The 18,783-nt window shown below is 38.7% G+C and overlaps 2 protein-coding genes across 3 annotated transcripts in view; one reads left to right on the top strand and one right to left on the bottom strand.

The window, feature by feature from the left end:
• Positions 1–8,719, bottom strand: part of LOC137969580 (transient receptor potential cation channel subfamily A member 1-like) — a 39,238-nt gene extending 30,519 nt beyond the window's left edge. Inside the window, exons 1-4 of one of the 2 annotated variants that reach the window (XM_068815888.1) lie at positions 8,448–8,719; positions 5,846–6,041; positions 1,898–2,054; positions 964–1,148 (exon numbers count right to left, since the gene is read on the bottom strand). In XM_068815888.1, the coding sequence (XP_068671989.1) occupies positions 964–1,148; positions 1,898–2,054; positions 5,846–6,040 (537 nt within the window). In that variant the 5' untranslated portion in view covers position 6,041; positions 8,448–8,719. Of the gene's footprint in view, positions 1–963; positions 1,149–1,897; positions 2,055–5,845; positions 6,042–6,792; positions 6,884–8,447 lie in introns of those variants that run through there. The other variant, XM_068815887.1, reaches the window with a different exon arrangement.
• Positions 8,720–16,217: 7,498 nt separating this feature from the next.
• Positions 16,218–17,202, top strand: LOC137969581 (uncharacterized). Its single transcript, XM_068815889.1, has one exon. It carries the CDS (start codon positions 16,421–16,423, stop codon positions 17,123–17,125), a length of 705 nt encoding a protein of 234 aa, XP_068671990.1. The 5' UTR covers positions 16,218–16,420; the 3' UTR covers positions 17,126–17,202.
• Positions 17,203–18,783: the final 1,581 nt, after the last annotated feature.

Genomic DNA, 18,783 nt, shown 5'->3' on the forward strand with positions numbered 1-18,783 from the left:
GTTCTCTAACCCATGACCCAGCGAGGGTCTTAGAGTCTGGGGAGGTTCATTGGTTCCACTTCAATTCAGAAACAATGGGACTTTTTCTTCAAGTACGCCCGGTCCATTACTTATAAAAATCCCCCTTTGTTCCTTAACCTGGCTGAGAATTTGGCGTCGTCTCCTATGCATCAATAGACCAGTTCCGATTTCATGTCTGCTTCCTCTTCAAAGTGAGTCTAAGTACGAAGTTCAAGTTGCGATGGTAATTAGTTCTACTTTACATATGAATGAGAACTAGATTTAATTCATAACAAAAACGTCGCACTTGACATGAACTCGGAAATGGCCTATTGCATTACTAAGTCAATGTAAATGACGAGAAAGACGAAAGTGAGATTAAAACGAGAATTTGGCGTCGTCTCCTTGGCGCGAAGTAGTTGTGATGGTAATTAGTTCTACTTTACATATGAATAAAAACTAATTTTAATTCATAAGAAAAACTTCGCACGTAGACTCGCTTTGAAGAGGAGGCAGACGTGAACTCGGAAATGGCCTATTGATGCGTATGAGACGACGCCAAATTCTCGGGCAGGTTAGGAACGAAGGGGAATTTTTATAAGTAATGCACTGGGCATAATTGAAGAAACAATCCGACTGTTTCTGAATTGAAGTGGAACCAATGTCCAGACTGGAAATGACCCTAGTTATAGATGCACGAAGATTCGCAGATTCCCCTTGCTCTTCAGCTGCATTTACTGTAAGCTAAAAATAACGCTAACCTTTACCCTTACCTTATTGTTAGAAATAGACTGAAAGGGACACATCTTGTTGGATGTCAAAATTAGGCGTGCATCTGATTAGGGACATTCTGGACGTAAGTGCTTCCTATAAAGCGGGGACCTTAAACACGACTTTTCAACTTATAGTCATTCGCTGGATCAGTGTGGTTTCTTTATCTTACGTCCTGGTTAAAAATCTCACCTCCACAACTCTAAGATGGCCTTTACGAGCTGCATAGTGAAGCGGTGATTGTCCAATGCAGCTTTTCGTAAGGACTTGAGCTCCTCTTTGAATCAGAAGTCGGCAGGCTTCGTCGGCACCGAACTTACTAGTGCAGATCAGAGGTGTCATAAAACCAGCTTCGCCTGAGGCCACAGCATCAATATCTATGCAAGGAACGATTACAAATCTAAATTATGCCCTCCGCATGTTCCTGGCGTTAACAAACAACAGAAAATATGGGCCACTCGTTGTAATGATCTCTTTACAATACACTTAAAAGAAAAGGTCCCTAGTCTACCCAGTCAGTATCATAGCAGCTTCTTGGAATTGGATCCTGCTGCCTTAAGTCTACGAAATTCGTTGTTGTTTAGCCTCTTTGTTGCAGTGGGCAGCTGTTTTCACTTTTTGCAGAGTAAGGCAGAGAATTTAAGTTCGCAGATTAACATTTAGTTAATTTTAAAAACGAGCGATAAAAAATGACGACGTTTTGACCATTTAACGGGTCGAAGTTCAAATTCATTCATAAAATTCCGTATATATACAATTTTGATACAATAAGAGGCTAAAAGATTTGCTTCACAATCCAATGACTGACAAGAAGGTTTTAAGAATACAACTACAAAGCCAAAATTGTAGTTAAGGAAATAAAAAAGAATAAGAAAATTTATGAACTTGAACTTGGACTTGAAATGATGGTGGAACGGTCGAAACGTCGACATTTTTGTTATCACTCGTTTTTGTAAGTAAGACAAACAAATGTACAAATTCTAGCGCCAAAACCTGATCCTCACTTTGTAAAAACAAAAGACTCCAATTAACAAAGAGTAAAAGCCAGTTAGGCTGGTGCCGCTTGTGAGTACTAGTTCTAAGGAAGAGTGACAAAATAGTCAGCGCATTTTTCTGCAGGTCTTACCTGCTCCAGCGTTTAGCAAGCAGTCAATTATTTGAAGATAGTTTCCTCTGGCGGCGTGATGTAGAGGGGTGAGACCATCCTTGTCCAAATCATTGCATTGGCCAGGGTTTGCTTTAAGCAGTCGCTCTACTTGAGATAGCAAGCCATCAATACATGCCTGAAATATAATACAAGTAGCTGCAGAAACGCTTATTTAGCTCAAATTGATGTTCAGCTCTTGATGTCTTTTTTTCTGGAAGGTGATGTTATACAGCGACCATTTGCAACTTGGCTTTTCAGCTCTATAATAATGAGAAGGCCAGCGCTTCCGCTATAACTACAATGTTCTCTACGAGAATATAATCTGAACATACAACTTCGCGCTACTTTGATCATTTTGCAATCAATCTCAGATGTTCAATATGAAATAGAAAGGGTAAAAGCAGTGCAAGCATTTAACTGGCGGTATAAATGGCGTAAACGTCTTCAATGGACAGTACAAATTTATACCATTTCAATAGCGTCCAATTTGGTCATTCCACGCTGTACGCCGGTCGCTGTTGAGAAGAGAACCGAAGCGAAAATATACTATAATATCAAACGCTCACGACGACCGTTTTTTCTTTCCGATATCTTTCCTGACTTCCTCATTTTTCGCGGAAGGGTGAGGGATATATTTTGCAAGCACTGTTTTTCAAGTTCGGCGCTCGTTTTTTCATAAGTCGAAAAATTATCTGCACTTAATAGTAACTCATACTTAGTAAACTGTCAAATCTGAAGGAGGTTGCGGATCACTTTCAGATGCTCGTGAAAATTTCCAACAATCATGATTTAACCTTAGCACTCTTACGTATTTTGAAAAACTAGTTGCTTATGAAAAATCGTTTATTAAAGGAGATTACATGCAAAAAAGAAACGCTTCAGCTGTGCTTTAAAATGAATAAATCCACAACGAATAAAGACGAAAATTAACCGATTTTGCCCGATACACTAAAAGTGATGAACAAATATGCTTAATTCTTAACGCACGTCGTATCTTATCAGAATTTATTGGAAGAAATTTGCGATTAATGCTTTTAACAAAAAATGATTTTGATAACGTTATGGTGTTAGTTTGTTATCTTTGCAAAAACAACTTTCAAGGCACGCAATATATTATGTTCAGGACCAAGAGATTATGTCAGGACTTATATATATGGTGGTATTTCTTCATTACACATTACTGCGCACGTTTTGACAAACCGAAAATAAAAGATATTAAACTAGAAACGAAGCGAAATTAAAATAGTTACCATACATGTATGGAGCGATCAGATACTAATACATGTACAGAAAACGAAGAATTTTTTTTTTGGGGGGGGGGGGGGGACTGCGAACTAGATAAAGCAATGGATTTACCTGAGATATTTTTGAGCTACCTTTGAGAGCACATTATAATTTCAACGTGGACGAATGAATTTCGTTCGTTTCATCGAATTTCGTTGTATTTGGGTTCTTATCCAAAGTGGGCTTAGGACTTGAAGAAGTGATATAAATGGACTTGCATGGGAAGTTCGCTACTTCAAGTTTCATTTCCACTGCGCTTTTCAAGAAAGGCAAGTTATTTAAAAGGGTGCCACTGAAAAGAGAGAACTTCGAGCCTTGACCAGCAAAACTCGCTGATTATCCGAATATTTCCTCTGGCTCTTTGCCACTGATTTTTCAGACAGGTAGGACAGCAAAAATCAAAGCGGAAAAACGAGTGTCAGCATGTAGAATTACAAAAATTACGTAAGAATTGGAACAGCAACAACGAAAGTTTTGAGATTCTTAAGGAATTAATGATAAAAGTCCTTTTGCGAAAAAAAGGGACTGTTGTCTTGCAAACGATGTAGTTAAATGAATTTTTTTTTTCGTCACAGTGAGATGGGAAAAACAACTGATCTTATTTGGTCGCTCAATTTGATTACAGTCGTTTTATCAAGTTATCAGTATCCTAACTTAATACCGGTTTAAAGGGAAAAAACTTCTCCAGAGTTGTCATGATATCCCATCTAAAAACATGATGGAGACTGAGGCCCGTTTCAAACGTCGAACTTTTCATTTGCCGAACCTAATCATTAGATTTGGCACATGAGAAGTTCGACGTATGAATCAATTAGGTTCGACAGATTTGTATTTGGGTAGACCCGCCGTTCTATTCGACTGCACCAGTCGAATAGAACGGCAAAAGTTCCACACCGATTTAGACGTCGAACCTTCTCATGTGCCGAACCTAATGCATAAATTACTTTTATATGAACTAAAATTTATGGTGTGCATACGCGTCTCAATATGATCGCAATTTCCTTGAATATAGAAAAACACAGCAAATAAAGCTGTACCAACTTAGCGAGTAGATATCAATTAAAGTAACTATTTTTGACCTATTTTGGCTTTTTGTAGTGAAGCGAAATGGGATGGAACGGAAATGAATCTTTTCAAACCTCTTTCACCAGTTCATTTCCTTATTTTTTAAAAACCGTTAAAAATGGTATATGTTTATTCCAAGAATTAAGTGCGGCACATGAAAATTTCAACGTCTGAATCAACCGTCGAACTTAATTGGGTCTACCCAAATAGGTATTAGGTTCGGCACACGAAAAGTTCGACGTTTGAAACGGGCCGCACTTTACACGAAAGCTGATTACGTAATTAAAATTTGGGCACTGGCGTACATTTTAGGGGAAACAAAAATCAGTTCGGAATTCTATCCCTAAAAGTTTCGGAACTCTTACCTGTGCCTTTAGCTAAAATATGAAGAGATATAATTATTCTACAGGAAGCTATTCAAGAGACATTCAATGACTCTTTACACCTGGGAAAAAGGATATCAGCAAGCCGATTTCGGTCTCACGGGTTCTGCGTTTGAAATTTGCGACATTTTCCAATTGTAAATATTTGTTACACCTAATGTTCATCTATAAGAAGCCGTCTTTTCAAAAATAAAAATAGTAATCAAGTTTCATAATAAAAGGAAAAAGGGAAAAATGTCATTTTTTTGTCAGAAACTCATTCAAGATTATTATCACATTGCAATAATCTCGAGATGCTATTATTCCAGGACACAGATATAGTTTTAAAACGTCCTAGTCAAAAGTTGCACTTGAGAACTTAATTAAACACCACGGAGATAGATTTAAAAGCTCTACCGTTGCAATGTTATTTATCATACAAGAACCAAGCTTTTTGCTACGAATGTGTATTATAACCAAAAGTCTTTGAAAAAATATCATTAATTCAAAATATGACCAGGCTCAGTTCGAGGTCATTATTGGTCCAATTGATCTGAAAATTCAATTCGGCAAACAAGAAATACACAGCCCCAAGGTAATTGATTTTCCATTGTGATTTTGCACGCAGGCAGGATCACAGCTTCCGTCTCCCTATTCATCTAGAGGGGATTTTGAAAAAAAAAAAACGTTTTTTCAACGTAACTGACCCTGGAAACTTTTAATTCACTCTATAACTGTTTTCTAATTTCGGCTTCAAGCAGCCATGCTGAGATTAAGACCCCCTCGTGTATTTCTAAATTTGTTGATGATAAGTTTAAAAACTACTCTTCGTTGTCTCAAAACTAAGCACGCTTGACTAATTCTCGACTTTCTAAACCGTGGTTTTAGCCCAGTGATATCTGTTCGTAACAGCGAAGTGGAAGGCTACATTTCTCTTTCTAAAAATGTCTGCTGGTAATTTCCCCAAAAAATGAATAGCAACTGGCACAAAACTTATAAAGGGGAAAATTAAAGCCGATTGATTCAAACCAACAGCTCACCGCACAGGCAGCCTACTATGAACTTTAAGTTTTGAAATTTCCTCGGACCTATTTTAATTACATCCCTCTAAATTATTCTAAAACGAATGTAACCCTTGCAATTTGAGAAATTGCAAAACCTACCGAGTAGCGATATAAAGTAGAGGTAAAAATGAATTTAAAAGATTATTCCTTACCTGATGAAGTCCTATGCGTATGCATGGATTTCTTTCCACAGTTTCATCGATGCTCTTTTGAAGCGAATTCTCTGGCGAAGAATTATCCGAAATTCGTCGCGAGTTTCGTGCACTCAGCAAGCTTGACATCTCACTGCTGTCGATTATCTCACCCAGCTGTATGTATTCAGACTCATTTAACATTTTGTTCGACATCCTGTAATATAATTTCAAGACAAATCTTTGTTGTGTCCGATTCTTATCTGTGGTTGGTCCATAGACTAGTAACACCATTGTGTTAATGAAACATAACCGCCTAAAAATTGTTGACTGCACGAATAGGAGATCTATAGATTGCATTGTTAGTGTGAGTTATTTTCATAACAATTAAAACTAACTGTAAATGACTTACTTTTTAATGGAAAAGAGAAGTTAGTTGACAAACAACTAAATAATTACTGTGTCGCTAACAGAACTACATAATGTCAAAAATTTTATTACTCAAAATGGAATAGAGGAATATTATAGCTGTGAAAACGAAGCTTTTCGTGAAACATTAGTCATTTCTAATTGACTTTTGAATCTACGAAGAGGCTATTTATTCAAGATATAAATCCCATTTCCGATCTGCAGAAAGAATAAGCGGACAAAAAGCAAACCCTGCCCTTGATTATTTTTAATTGGAGAACTTGGTTCGCTCACCGAGACAACGGGGGTTTTTAATGAACACTCAAACATTATCACACCGTTCTCAAAAATTAGTTAAACGTTGGTTTAAAGGCTAAGAAAGTAACGAAAATGTTAGCCCCAGAGGTAATTTGATGTAGTTTCTTGTTCTATCAATAAAAATGCTTCTCAAAGGCTCTTGGTGCAATTATGATTTGCAGCTGTCTTTTTTCGGCCCTGAAGCAAGCGGACATTTGCCGACGTACCAGTTTATTCAGCTTTGAATAATAAACGAAACTTACCAGAGACCTTTTTATCTGGTTCGACTTCGTAACACGAAACTCTTGTCGTGGCAAGAGATGAAAATCAGCTGCCGAACCGTCCTAACCCTTTGCAGCAATGAAATGGATTTTTCGTTTTTTTTACGGGTGACTTTTATATTGAAATTGTATTGTTTACCGAAGAAGTCGTATTCTCTCTAATTAAGTACACCTCTTTCATACCTGATAAAATCCAAACAAACAAAAAAGCTGTGTCACTCCAAGACGTCAACTTGCTGAACTGACACGAATGATCTGTTTTTTCAGTTATTAATAGTCAGCAAATTATAGAGTGAACTCCGTACAGAAAATTCAATAAGGTGAATCTTTTTGCGTATTTTAAGACTTCGTGATCAATGTTTGAAATGATATTCGATCATAACCAGTAATGTTTATCTATTCGTCTTCACCTCCCAGCTTTTAATGCAGGGCATGTGCGGGATGGGAGGGGAGGGTGGTGATTATGAATTTTGAATCACATGTCTTTGATTCAAAATTTAGTGCAATTTCTAATTGATTCCAGAGCCGAATTCTACGCGGTCTTTTCGGACACTTTTCTCATTTGCATTTCTGTCACAAGTACAAACACTGATATATTTTGAGTAGTCCTTGTCCATTGAAAAAATAAAACGGAAAAATCACGACAGAGTTTGCACTGAATTAAAAAATCATCTGACGTCAACAATAGGGAACAGAATATTACAAACAAAAAATCGTGGAAAAGATTATGAATCCGTGGTCGTTATCTTCGATTTGATATCATTAGAAATTTAGTAATTTGCACCTGTCAGTTTCCTATTACATGCAATCTCCGCTCAGATTACGACATTACAAATTTTAGTGGACATCTTTTGTCAAAACAAAATTGACATTCAAAAAAAAAAAAAAACAAACAAAATTGACGTTCAACATTTCCCTTTGGCTCTGCTTGAATTTTGTTTACTTTGTTTTTACAAATAATATAAATTTCAGCCGACGCAAACGCCAAGATTTTGTCATACCCAGCAGAGTTTTCTTATTTTTGTAATGGTTTTCATTTTGTTTTAGCTTCTTATTGAAAGTGTAACCAGGATATACAGTAAATGACACCCTAAAGGCGCGGTGGCCTCATGGTTAGTGCGCTCGACTCCGGATCGAATGGTCCGGGTTCGGGGCCTGGCAGGGGACATTGTGTTGTGTTCATGGGCAAGACACTTTACTCTCACGGTGCCTCTCTCCACCCAGGTGTATAAATGGGTACCGGCGTAATGCTGGGGGTAACCCTGCGATGGACTAGCATCCCATCCAGTGGGGAGTACAAATACTCCTAGTCGCTTCATGCTACAGAAACCGGAGATAAGCGCCGGTCTGATGAGCCTTCTGGCTCGTAAGCGGAGACTTACTTTTTACACCCTAAAGAGATGTCTTTCTTTCTTAATCTTATTTCACTGCAGCAGATTATCGTACGTGTTCTATGCCTCCCCTGATTAAAATATGGTAAAAAGGTGCCGTGTAATCAGTACTTGGTTAGTAAAGATAAGATACATATTCCAGATACATGTATTTTTTTCTCTATGGGCACGCCTAAAAGCGAAGTTCCTCAATTGTCATTTACTTATGTTTTTGCTTTCAGATGTTTTTATAACAAGTCTGCTTACCATACGATCAGTCCGGCTTGCTGATTGCTGTAAATTAGTCTATTTGCCGGTGTTATTTCTTGCTCTTTTAGACGTTTTTCGCCACCATTATTCAGCCTGTTTTCTCATGCTCGAGGTTGCTCTTTCTTCTGCTGCTTGGCGTCAATATAATTTTGTCTCTTTAGTTTTTAGGGCTGTTTTCTCTCTCGTTGTTTGTCGATGTCAATAGTATTTCACCTGTTTTCCCGCGTTCTCAGTCGCTCTCTTCGCGACATTTCGTGTATTGGCTTACATGAAAAGTTGAACTCACACACGGACGGTACTTCGATTACGTTATAACCAAAACCCAAATTTCGCGCATCTATGTGTTACCATATTCTTACCAGGTGATCTGGTGACGTAATTCGGAGGACTGGGGAGAAAAACTTTAGCGCCGTATCCCACAACCGCGCGCGGCCTTATTTTTTAATTCAACATGGCAGAGGCGAGGTTGGATCTCGTCGTTTCTACTTGAATGTTCATTCAGTAACAGGAAATGTGGTAGACACGGAATAATCTGTTGAGTTTTGGCGATGGAAGGTACTGCAGGGAGTTTGGAAACAACATCTAAGGCCCCGCGCGGTTGTGGGATACGGCTTTAAAATTTTTCTTCCGAGTCCTCCAAATTACGTCACCTGGTAATCATGAGAATTTGGTTTTATCAACGGAGTTGATAATGTAAATTGGCCACCGTACAGAGATTCTAAAAGCTTTTAGATTTTAAAAATTCTAAAAGCTTTTAGCTTTTAGAATCTCTGTACGGTGGCCAATTTACATTATCAACTCCGTTCTCAACTTGATAAAACCAAATTTTTGTATACTACTTCCCCACCGACGTAGCACCACAGTTTCTTTAGAGACTACCCTCTTAATCATGAGGCTCGGCGCGGAGCTCCCCTATGAAGAATGTACCCTCACATACAGACGATAATCACAAAACTTTAACTTTAGAAGCCTATGACTCATGTCACTTCACGTTGTATTTTGTACAGGACTGAAAGAATAGTATTTTAAGCTGTACGTAACACATAGGAAGCGTGCAAATCCTGTTTTTGCCCATTAATTAATTTAAATAGAAAGATTTTAGCCTATTCTTTGTAACTACTAGATTCGACAATCTTAACTTTCGTAAAGTAACAGTTAAACAGAGTCAACGGCAACGAAAAACACCCAAAACTGTGCATTTTTAGGCCCCTTCTACACATATCCGGATTCCTTCTAGTATCCAGGACTCCTCTGTAACTATTGTCAACAGAGCATTCGCATTCAGGCGTGCGAGTTGGGGACAATTTTGTTCAGATTTACACGGTACAGGTTGGATCTGAGTTTGTAACGTCATCGGATTTCAGTTATCCGGATTCGTCCAGGCGATTCCAAATTCTTTTCGTTCTTAAAAAGTTTGCAGATTTGCATGCCGAATTTGCCGGATACGTGTGGACGGAAGGGGAATCCGCAAGGAAAAAGCTGCGGATTAAAAAAATATACGGTTAACAGCGTGTGGACGGGGCCTTAGTGTATTGAGCGAAAAAAATTGATTTGCACGCCCTGCCAGTGCTTTTTACATTTTGCTCCTTATCCTTTGCAATATACCTGATCGGCTAACTCAATGTTGTACCCAATTCAAATTTCCAGGGATTAAGATTCTTTGTGTATTGTATTTGCATGATAATATAGCATTCATATTTAAATGATATGGAAATACCTGGAACGAAACGTTTTATTCCCAAAAGGTTTGAATAGGCCTTTTGCAACTAGCGATCACATGGTACAAAATCCGCCACGCCTCAAACTGATTGGACGCCGTTAAACAATAACTTATCAAAAATAACGGCGTCCAATCAGAAAGAGGCAATCAGCAGGACAGCCGTGAAAAAGATTAAGCATTTTGACCGCTCGGAAAGTATGGGATTTTGATTTTTCGGGGGCTAGCTCCAGGCCGTCTGAATGAATTTCTTCAAGTGAGAAGCACAGTAAGAAGCATGGCCATTCTCCTGCGAAGTTTAAAAGCGGAGAAATGCGATTTTCCTGGGAAAAATTGCCCGGGCAATGGAGCCGTGCAAAAGTTACCTTCCATCCTTGAGGCACAGTAAACAGCGAACTTGAAATCTTCAAAATCGCTCAAAATACCACTTCTGAGGCAAAAGAACGACAGTACACCGCAGGTAAAGTAATCCAACATTGGTCCATGCACATATTTATCGACATATCGCTACAGAGGAAGCAAACGGTGAATCCAATACATTTATTATAAAATTACAAAATAGTTACACAAACAGATTGTGTGGGTTCCATGTGGACTAACCGGACTAATTATGTTCATTTTCTACCTTTAACTTTACTCGTTACAAGATAGTTTGCCCGTTTTGTACAAAATGAATAAGATGGGCAAATCGCGAAATGCCTATACTTGTAAGATCTATGTGAAGTCGCGTTTTCGTCGACGTTCCCTTTGTCCCTTGCTTAAGGGCCCACTGACGTGTGTTTTTGGGGCTCGTTGCTAAGGATGTAATGGTTAAGTAATTTGAGAGAATTTGGTATTATTTTGGTCAGTTTCCAACTTTTGCAACGCAACGCACAAAAAATCCGTCTGTGGGCCTTTGATTCCCTTGCTTGATTCACATTCATTATAATTCTTTTACGACGACTCCAAACGTTTCTACTCCGACAAAAGTGTGACAGCTACCCAAGAATGAAACTGGTATGAACCCCGACAAAGCTAGGAGAACGAATGAATTTCTCTCGAGCTTTATGCCGCGTGAGCTGAGGTTCTTCGCAGAACCTTAAAGAAGGCTTTTGCAATGATAACATAAGATTCTACACGTTTTTTTTTTTTTTTTGCGACATTTGCGGAAATCATTAGGTAATCACGCGCACTCTGGATAAACTGGAAACAAATGTGATGGTGACTTCACTGGGCTTTCGAAACGGATTAAAAAACACAGGCTTGAGAACGCATGGGGTGGTATTGGTATGTGTGTCAGAGAAAAGGTTAAAGGAGTCAGAGAATACGTACGAAGGCAGCTCCATCTCGCGCAAAGGAGCAAATGAAATGAGAATTTTCTTTCTCTGTGACGTAAGAGTTCGCGCGCTGAATTTTTAACACTGCATCAGGACTTGAAAAACTAGCAAAATGTTGTCTGTTGTTGGAGAAACCTCTTGCGTATGTAGCAACTGCTTTACAAGACCTTACAAACTCTATGATACTCGAAACATGGGACCAAGAAAGAGAACGAGCGCAAGCGATAGAGGATCGTCATATTTCAACCATCACCCGACCCTTGCGGAAGACATTCATAGCACACAGCTGATGTGGATAAGATATCTAAGGCGAACGAAACGTAAAGAGAAGTCTGCAAAATCCGCTTTAGCTCGGCAGAGAAAGACGCCTGGTCCAACAGAAGAGGAAATCAAGTATGTAAACGAAATGCGCCGCTCAGAGATATTTTGGGAAAGTCCAACAAGAGTTGATAAAAGAGTCCAGGTTAAGGATGTGACCCCTGAAAACTTCTGGGCTTTTATCTACCAAAATACGTGGAAAGGTAGAATAAGGGTTTGTGAAGGAGAACTTATGTATAGAATCACTGAAACTCTTAATACTCTGGTTAGGGAAAAGGTGATTGGAAACTTCAATGTCAGTAGATTTTTTACGGCGGAAGGCATCGATGACACGTTCGGAAAGGATGAGATTCCGGCATACAAGGTAACGAGATATCTTGTCCGAACTAGACTGATATAAATGTGTCAGAGTATTTACAATTTTGTTTTGGAACGAGGAGTACCAGGATAAACGTCTCGAAGACAAAGTCAGAATCAACGAATAAGGCATGCCAGATAGCCAGCCGGTTTTCAGTTGAGTGTGTTTCAGAAATCACGACGGCTTCGAGAACGACAACACCACAAAACAATTCGCCCTTGTCACACGGCGGCCATAATGTCCCGGGAGACCAAAAAAGCTATGTTTTACCACTCCAAGTCTCGCCCCCATGATTTCCACTGCGAGGCTTGGCGTCGTAAAACAAAGCTTTTTTGGTCGCCCGGGACAATATGGCCGCCGTGTGACAAGGGCGAATAGTATCATTGGTTAGAGAGGAAAAATAATCGTGTTGCGCGTGTGGCTTGGCGCATCTGCGTGACAACGACGTGAAATCGCCAAATTTGAGGTTTCGAAGACAGGGCGAGCATACAAATGTGGCCCTTCCACGTTCTATCTTAGTTTGTATTAGGAGCCCATGAGTTTACTCACGGATCTATTTTTAGACCACATTTTCCGCAAAAAAACAAAGGTAGTTCCGACTCGGTGACGCAATGACGTCAGGTAAGTTTCTTGTGATTGGTCACTGGGCTCCTGCGGGAGTCTCATTGGCGGGAAATTCAATCTAAAATAAATCGGGCTGTGAGAACGCCGTGACAGATATATAGGACTGTTGTTCTCTCGCAGTCATGGGTTCCTGCTCGTATCCAACTTCACCCACATTGTGAGACGTGAACGAGATCGAATAATTGTAAAAGACATACGATTGAGCGATAATAATTATTTGAGGTGACGTTTTCGTTGACTTCGCCGTCGGGAGACTAGGGAGCTTTAGCAACGACAACGGCGACGGCAACGAGAACGTCACAAATTTGCATATTTAGTGAGCAAAAGCAATAGTGTTGCACGCTCTGCACGTGCATCTTTTCATTTTTCTCTATTTCTTTGCCGTCGTCAGCAAAACAACAACGTGAAATGACCAAATTTGAGGGTTTTGGGAGAACGTTAGCGCTTGAGGATAAATTTTCATTTTCTTCCTTAAACTGTGCGCCGTTCAAACCAGTTTCGTTCTTGAGGATTTGCCACACCTTTTTCACGTTAAAATGTGACGTTCTCGTTGCCGTTGCCGTCGTCGTTGCTAAAGCGCCCTCCCTACTGAAAGAAGACGTGGACTGACAGATAAACCAGGCAGAACGTAGAAAAACAGGTGCTGCCGGCGCTATCATTGATTTGCTGAGAATATCGCGCGAGTCTGCTCAGTGTAGGCGAAAATTACTATGGAGACTTGATTGAAAATCACTCTATCATGCCACTTTCTAGAATTGATTCTTCCTTGTGGCAGAGACCAAGTAATTTTATCTGCGCATTCTGACTACAATAAAATCTCTTGTCGCATTCCAGAGTCCGGATTCAAAGTTTGTTGTTCGAGTAGACCAAACGTACTATGGAGGACTTCCTCGACGGATTCAGAAAAGAGTCAGATTTACCTTGATTCCACCGAAGAATGTGGCTACATTGCGTTTTAAACGCTTGTCACCTATCTTAAAAAATAACACGGAGTTAACGGACCTACAAGAACAAAATACTTGGATGGATTTCTCAGATTTCTCAAGTTTTGCTCCAGATGACAAAGCTGCAGCGAATAGTGTGAAGGAAAGTTCAAATCAACGGAAAAGCTCCCTCCCTTGTGTCACCAAAAATGACTTCGTGAACGTTTGCCTTAAGGCGACGGATGATTTCATTGTGGTTAAGGAGATAATCACAAATAGCAGAACTCTTAATTCATCCACAAGTTTTACTTTGAGAGCAAAAGAAAGTTTGTCAGGGACAAACAAAATTGCTGTCACGATGAATAGGTTTTACACCTCAAAAACTCTCCCAGAACATTCGCTTATCTTACCGGAATTTAAAATAGGCACCACTTTCCTACAAATGGTAATTTAAGTCGTGTTCCATCTAAAAACACCACAGAGTTTTAGCTAAATATAATCGTTTTGGTAAAAATTGTCAACTTAGAAAATGTTATCAGCTGTAAATAAAATATTCCTCACTTAAATTGCGACCTACGGGTTTCTGCTGTTAAACGCAGGGTATAGATTGTCAACGATCCCTTTCGTCTGCAACACCAGACATCACAAACTTCTGGGCACGTCGACACTGACGACGCGATAATTTTATTTAGACATGGAGACGCAGTTAACCTTTTCCACTTTTCCACTTGTACTGCGGCCCCTAGCTATACCACATACGACAGATCACAACACTGGGAACCCCATGAGATTTTTATTAGGTCCCAAAGGATTAGGAACATTAAAGGGTTGTGAAACGGGGCCTATACGTTTTATCGTCCTTATTCGAGAAGAATAGAGAATTCAACAATTTGCAATCATCACCAAAGGCAGTACTTTATCGTCAGTTATTTAAGGTGCTATTTTAAAATTAGCATGGCGGGACCCTAACCCTAACCCTAAACCCTAAACCTAATAGGCTAGTTTTCGAATTGTGTAGCAACAAAAGAACGGAGTCGAGGTTCAGGGGAATACTTAGCCTTTTGTTTTGTTCAAAACAAAGGAAAATGCAAATTATTCCCCTGAACCTCGACTCTATTCTGATGTTGCTGCACAATTCGAAACTAGCCTATTTCACGAGGATACCATTTGATTTGCTATTAATATCATACGTGACAAATTAGTTCTTAATTTTCAAACCTGTCCGCCATTTTGGCACCGTTGGAAAAGTTGTCATGGCAACATTGCAGTTTCACAGAAATTATAATTAAGGAGTAATTTGTCACTCATGTTATTTATTAATCGCGAAAACCGGTCACGTTTTGCTACGCTGCAATATCGGGCAGCCTCGTTTTATAGTCGCAATCCGAATGCTTGATAGCTAATTAGATGGTGAGAATTCCCCTAGGTTTTCACCGATTAAAGTCGTTGAGTTTTCTTTGCACCTCAACTTGTTTTGCAGCGCAGTGTAAACAAGGAATGGTTCTATTTTTCGAACCAACATTTCTACCCCATCGAGATTAGAAAATTCCAGTTTCCTCTATTTAATTTCTTCGAACATGTTTTCCAAGCATTTAACTGCCTATAACCTCCCCAAATTTGTTTTAGCTGGAATCTAAAGGATTTCGCAAAAATTCTTTTACTTGGTTTCTTAAAACCTCCATTTTTATGAATTTTCAAAGTCGGCAAATATCGCCCTCATTTACTGACAACACCTTGTGAAAAAACTCTCAAAATGGGTCTGGGTCCAGCACTATTCGTAACGTAATCTCATTCCACGAACACTACACTCTTCCCGGGAAATGTTGCCAGGCGAAAACGCCGGATTCCTGCTGTGTCTTTCTCGAGTGTTCTCATTAAATCCAAAACAAAGGTAAAAAAGCTTCATTCCTAATGTTAAAGGCCCAAACAAAGGATAACTAAAAATGCACCTATCATTTTTGTTTCTCTAAAAATTAAAAAAATTGGAAATCAAGATTAGTATTTCGTAAATTTCAAGGTTTTATTTTGATAAAAATTGAATGGATGGAAGATAAACGGACCCAGGAACGTGAGAAATTATTCGTAAAATTTTTGGTTTTTAAAATTTACATTTTTTTATTACGAAGTATCCTACATGTACAGTTTTCAATTTACACTCACGAACCGCATGCTGTCCTGTTCATAGGAATTTATCCAAATATTTATATTTATGAAAAAAGAGTCTTCCAATTAATTATTTGGCGTTAAAGCTGCATTGATGGTGTATATATCTACAAACATGTTTGATGCGACAAGCTATTCAAGAGATGAACAAACCGGTTGTTGATTTTGTTTTGTAACACGCATACACTGAAGCAGAAGCAAAAAACTTAATAAATAAATTTTGGCTGAAATCTTTGTTGCGTTTTATTATTGAAAGTCACTGACAAGGAAAAAAGTAAAATTCTATTGGACAAACGATTTCTTTGAGGAGGCGAAAGCAATTTATATTGTTGTCGATTAAAAATGAGTGAATGTCGTTAGCAATTTTTTGAGCAGGTGCCACCTGCTAAAAAGTTGTGAAACTCTTCAAATGGTCACGTTTAAGAGGACCTAAGAACTGCCACTAATTAATAATACGTCTACTTTGAGGTAGCCAGTAGGAAATGTACTCAGGGGTCGTTCGTTTCTTCCCTAATAGCCGTGGATTATAGGCTGTCGATGTTTGTGAAGACATGGAAGCAAAATTGCATGAGCCCGTCAGATGGGATATTGGCATCGAGGTAATGTTCAGAACTTCGAAGCGATCAATGGCGGATAAGCAGACAATTTGTAAGCAGCCATCATTAAACACCTCAAACCCAAATACCTCGAGCGATGAAAGTCTGGCCAATGACGAGGACATGGACCAAATTCTGCAGGAAATCGAGAATCGAAACAATTATCCTTCGTTAAAGAACGCAAAGAAGCGGGACTCAGACAAAATGTTTTCAAGAGCTGAGAGTTTTGCTAAAGACGAGGATATGGATAGAATTTTGAACGAAATTGATGACCAAAGTAAGTACAATCCATCGTCAAAATATGATAAAAAACGAACCCTTTTTGCTGGTAATGAAGGAATTCCCCCAGACGAGGAATTGAACCAGTTTTTTGTCGACGTTGAAAAACGCAACGAAGAACTGAAAGAGTTGCTTCAAGTCGTTGAGAACAGCAGCGAAGGAAACGGGGGGCGGCAATCTAGAATTAACTCAGCTAGTGCGAAAGGAAGCTCTGATTCTTTGGTTGAGCAACTTATGCGACAAGAGTTACATGACGATGATAAAGATAAGAAAGGCCTAAACTCAAAGTTTTCATGCAAAGCGAACCGGGGCCGAAAACTAGCAACTAGCGCCTCTGAGCAGGAACTTGATCAAATGCTGGCAGAATTGTTGGAATTGTGAACGGAACAGCGAGTGAATATCGTATAGATCCTTGTAAATGTTGGTGATGGAAAAAAAACATGTTTAATCTATCCTAACATCCGCTTAATATTCTCCACGAAATACGAAAATTCATGACTCTGGAAAAATTATCGGGAAAATGCATCAAACTGATTTATAGCTACCATTAACTTAAAATATATATTAATGTCTGCCTAAAACCCGAATTGAGACGATTTCGCAGTGGTTTTGCGATTTCTAATTAGACAAAAAAACAAATTATGTTTGCATATTGTATTTATTCATAAACCACTCTTTCTCTGGCATTAATAACCTCAAACTGTTAAATGTATGTTCAGATATAAAATTTTAATGCGGCAAAACTAATAACCACACTTCCAATAGACTTTGTTCAAGTGTTTACTTTTCGGGTTTTTTTTATTACGTGGGCTACTACTATTGACAATTTGAGTGTTTTAAAATTATTTTGATGGAGTGGTTTTAAAGTGTCGTGAAAGCAAAACCTAATTAATTAATTGCACCAATCCTAAGAGACGCTGAGAACCAATATAAGCTCATCAAATCCCAAAGAAAATGCAGGTTGGCAGCGCCAATTTAATGGCCGGAAGCTATGGCGAGATAATTAATGCGGTTGAGCTAGAAACTCTCTGATTGGCTGAAAATTCTGGAGCCAATCACATATCTTTTGATACTCAAGAAGAAAACTCCTCATTTGAAGAGGCGAGAGAAAGACATGTAAATAGCTTTCAAATTTCCAGTCAACCCTAGCTTACTTCGGCATATATTTTCACGTTATTTTATATCTGTTAATTGTTTGTTTGAACAAACCTGAGTACAACTGTTTACTTCTAGCATTGAAAAACCAAATAAATTGAATAAAAAATTGAACCAATCATCTTTGATGATTAACACCATAGGTAGCCATATTGACAGAACCGATCAAATTTCGAAAAGCATGACACGCCTACATGTTTAATTTTTCAATACGCACAGAAGATAGCGCAAATCATGATGAAAATTCAACTGCACGATCGACGCGAACATTAAATTAAAGATACGAAAACGCGAATTATTCCTACCAAACTTCACTTTTTTTAAAATTTTGACTGATTAAATGGCGGCGAATGCATTTTTCAGAATCACTGCATGAGAATATCTATAAAATCTACGGATGACGTACGTGTTGCAAAGTTAACAAGACAGGTAAAGCAATCCAGAGAATACTTGCTCCTACACAGAGAAAAACAACCAAATTCTCTTAAATTCTAAAGCTGTATTTTCTCATCAATCCTTCTATTTTTGCAAGTTAATTTGGTTGGCACTTACCAAGCCTTATATTCATACAGTCGTCCATAATCAGTTTTGCTGCCATCGCTTCTTTGACCAAAGGAATGTCATTTCAATGCAGTGTTTCAAGAACTTCCAAGGTCATTTTGCTGCCTGAAAGGTCCCGATTTTCTTCTTTTCAGAAGCTACTGATCTATCCTTGATCTATCCTGTACCTTTATTGATTACTTCGATTAAGACAAACACGATATAATATCTTCGAATATCCCTAATTGAGAAACATGGTCACTGAAAATGACACCGCGGTTAAGGAAATGCTATCAGTCAATCTAAACTAACCGAGTGTCCTTGAAAGAACTGTTTTCAGTGGA

The sequence above is a fragment of the Montipora foliosa genome, chromosome 9 (assembly GCF_036669935.1).
Source record: "Montipora foliosa isolate CH-2021 chromosome 9, ASM3666993v2, whole genome shotgun sequence".
Lineage (NCBI taxonomy): Eukaryota > Metazoa > Cnidaria > Anthozoa > Scleractinia > Acroporidae > Montipora > Montipora foliosa.

Coding starts and splice junctions, on each gene's coding strand:
- LOC137969581 (XM_068815889.1), top strand. CDS start 16,421: ATGGAAGCAAAATTGCATGAGCCCGTCAGATGGGATATTGGCATCGAG.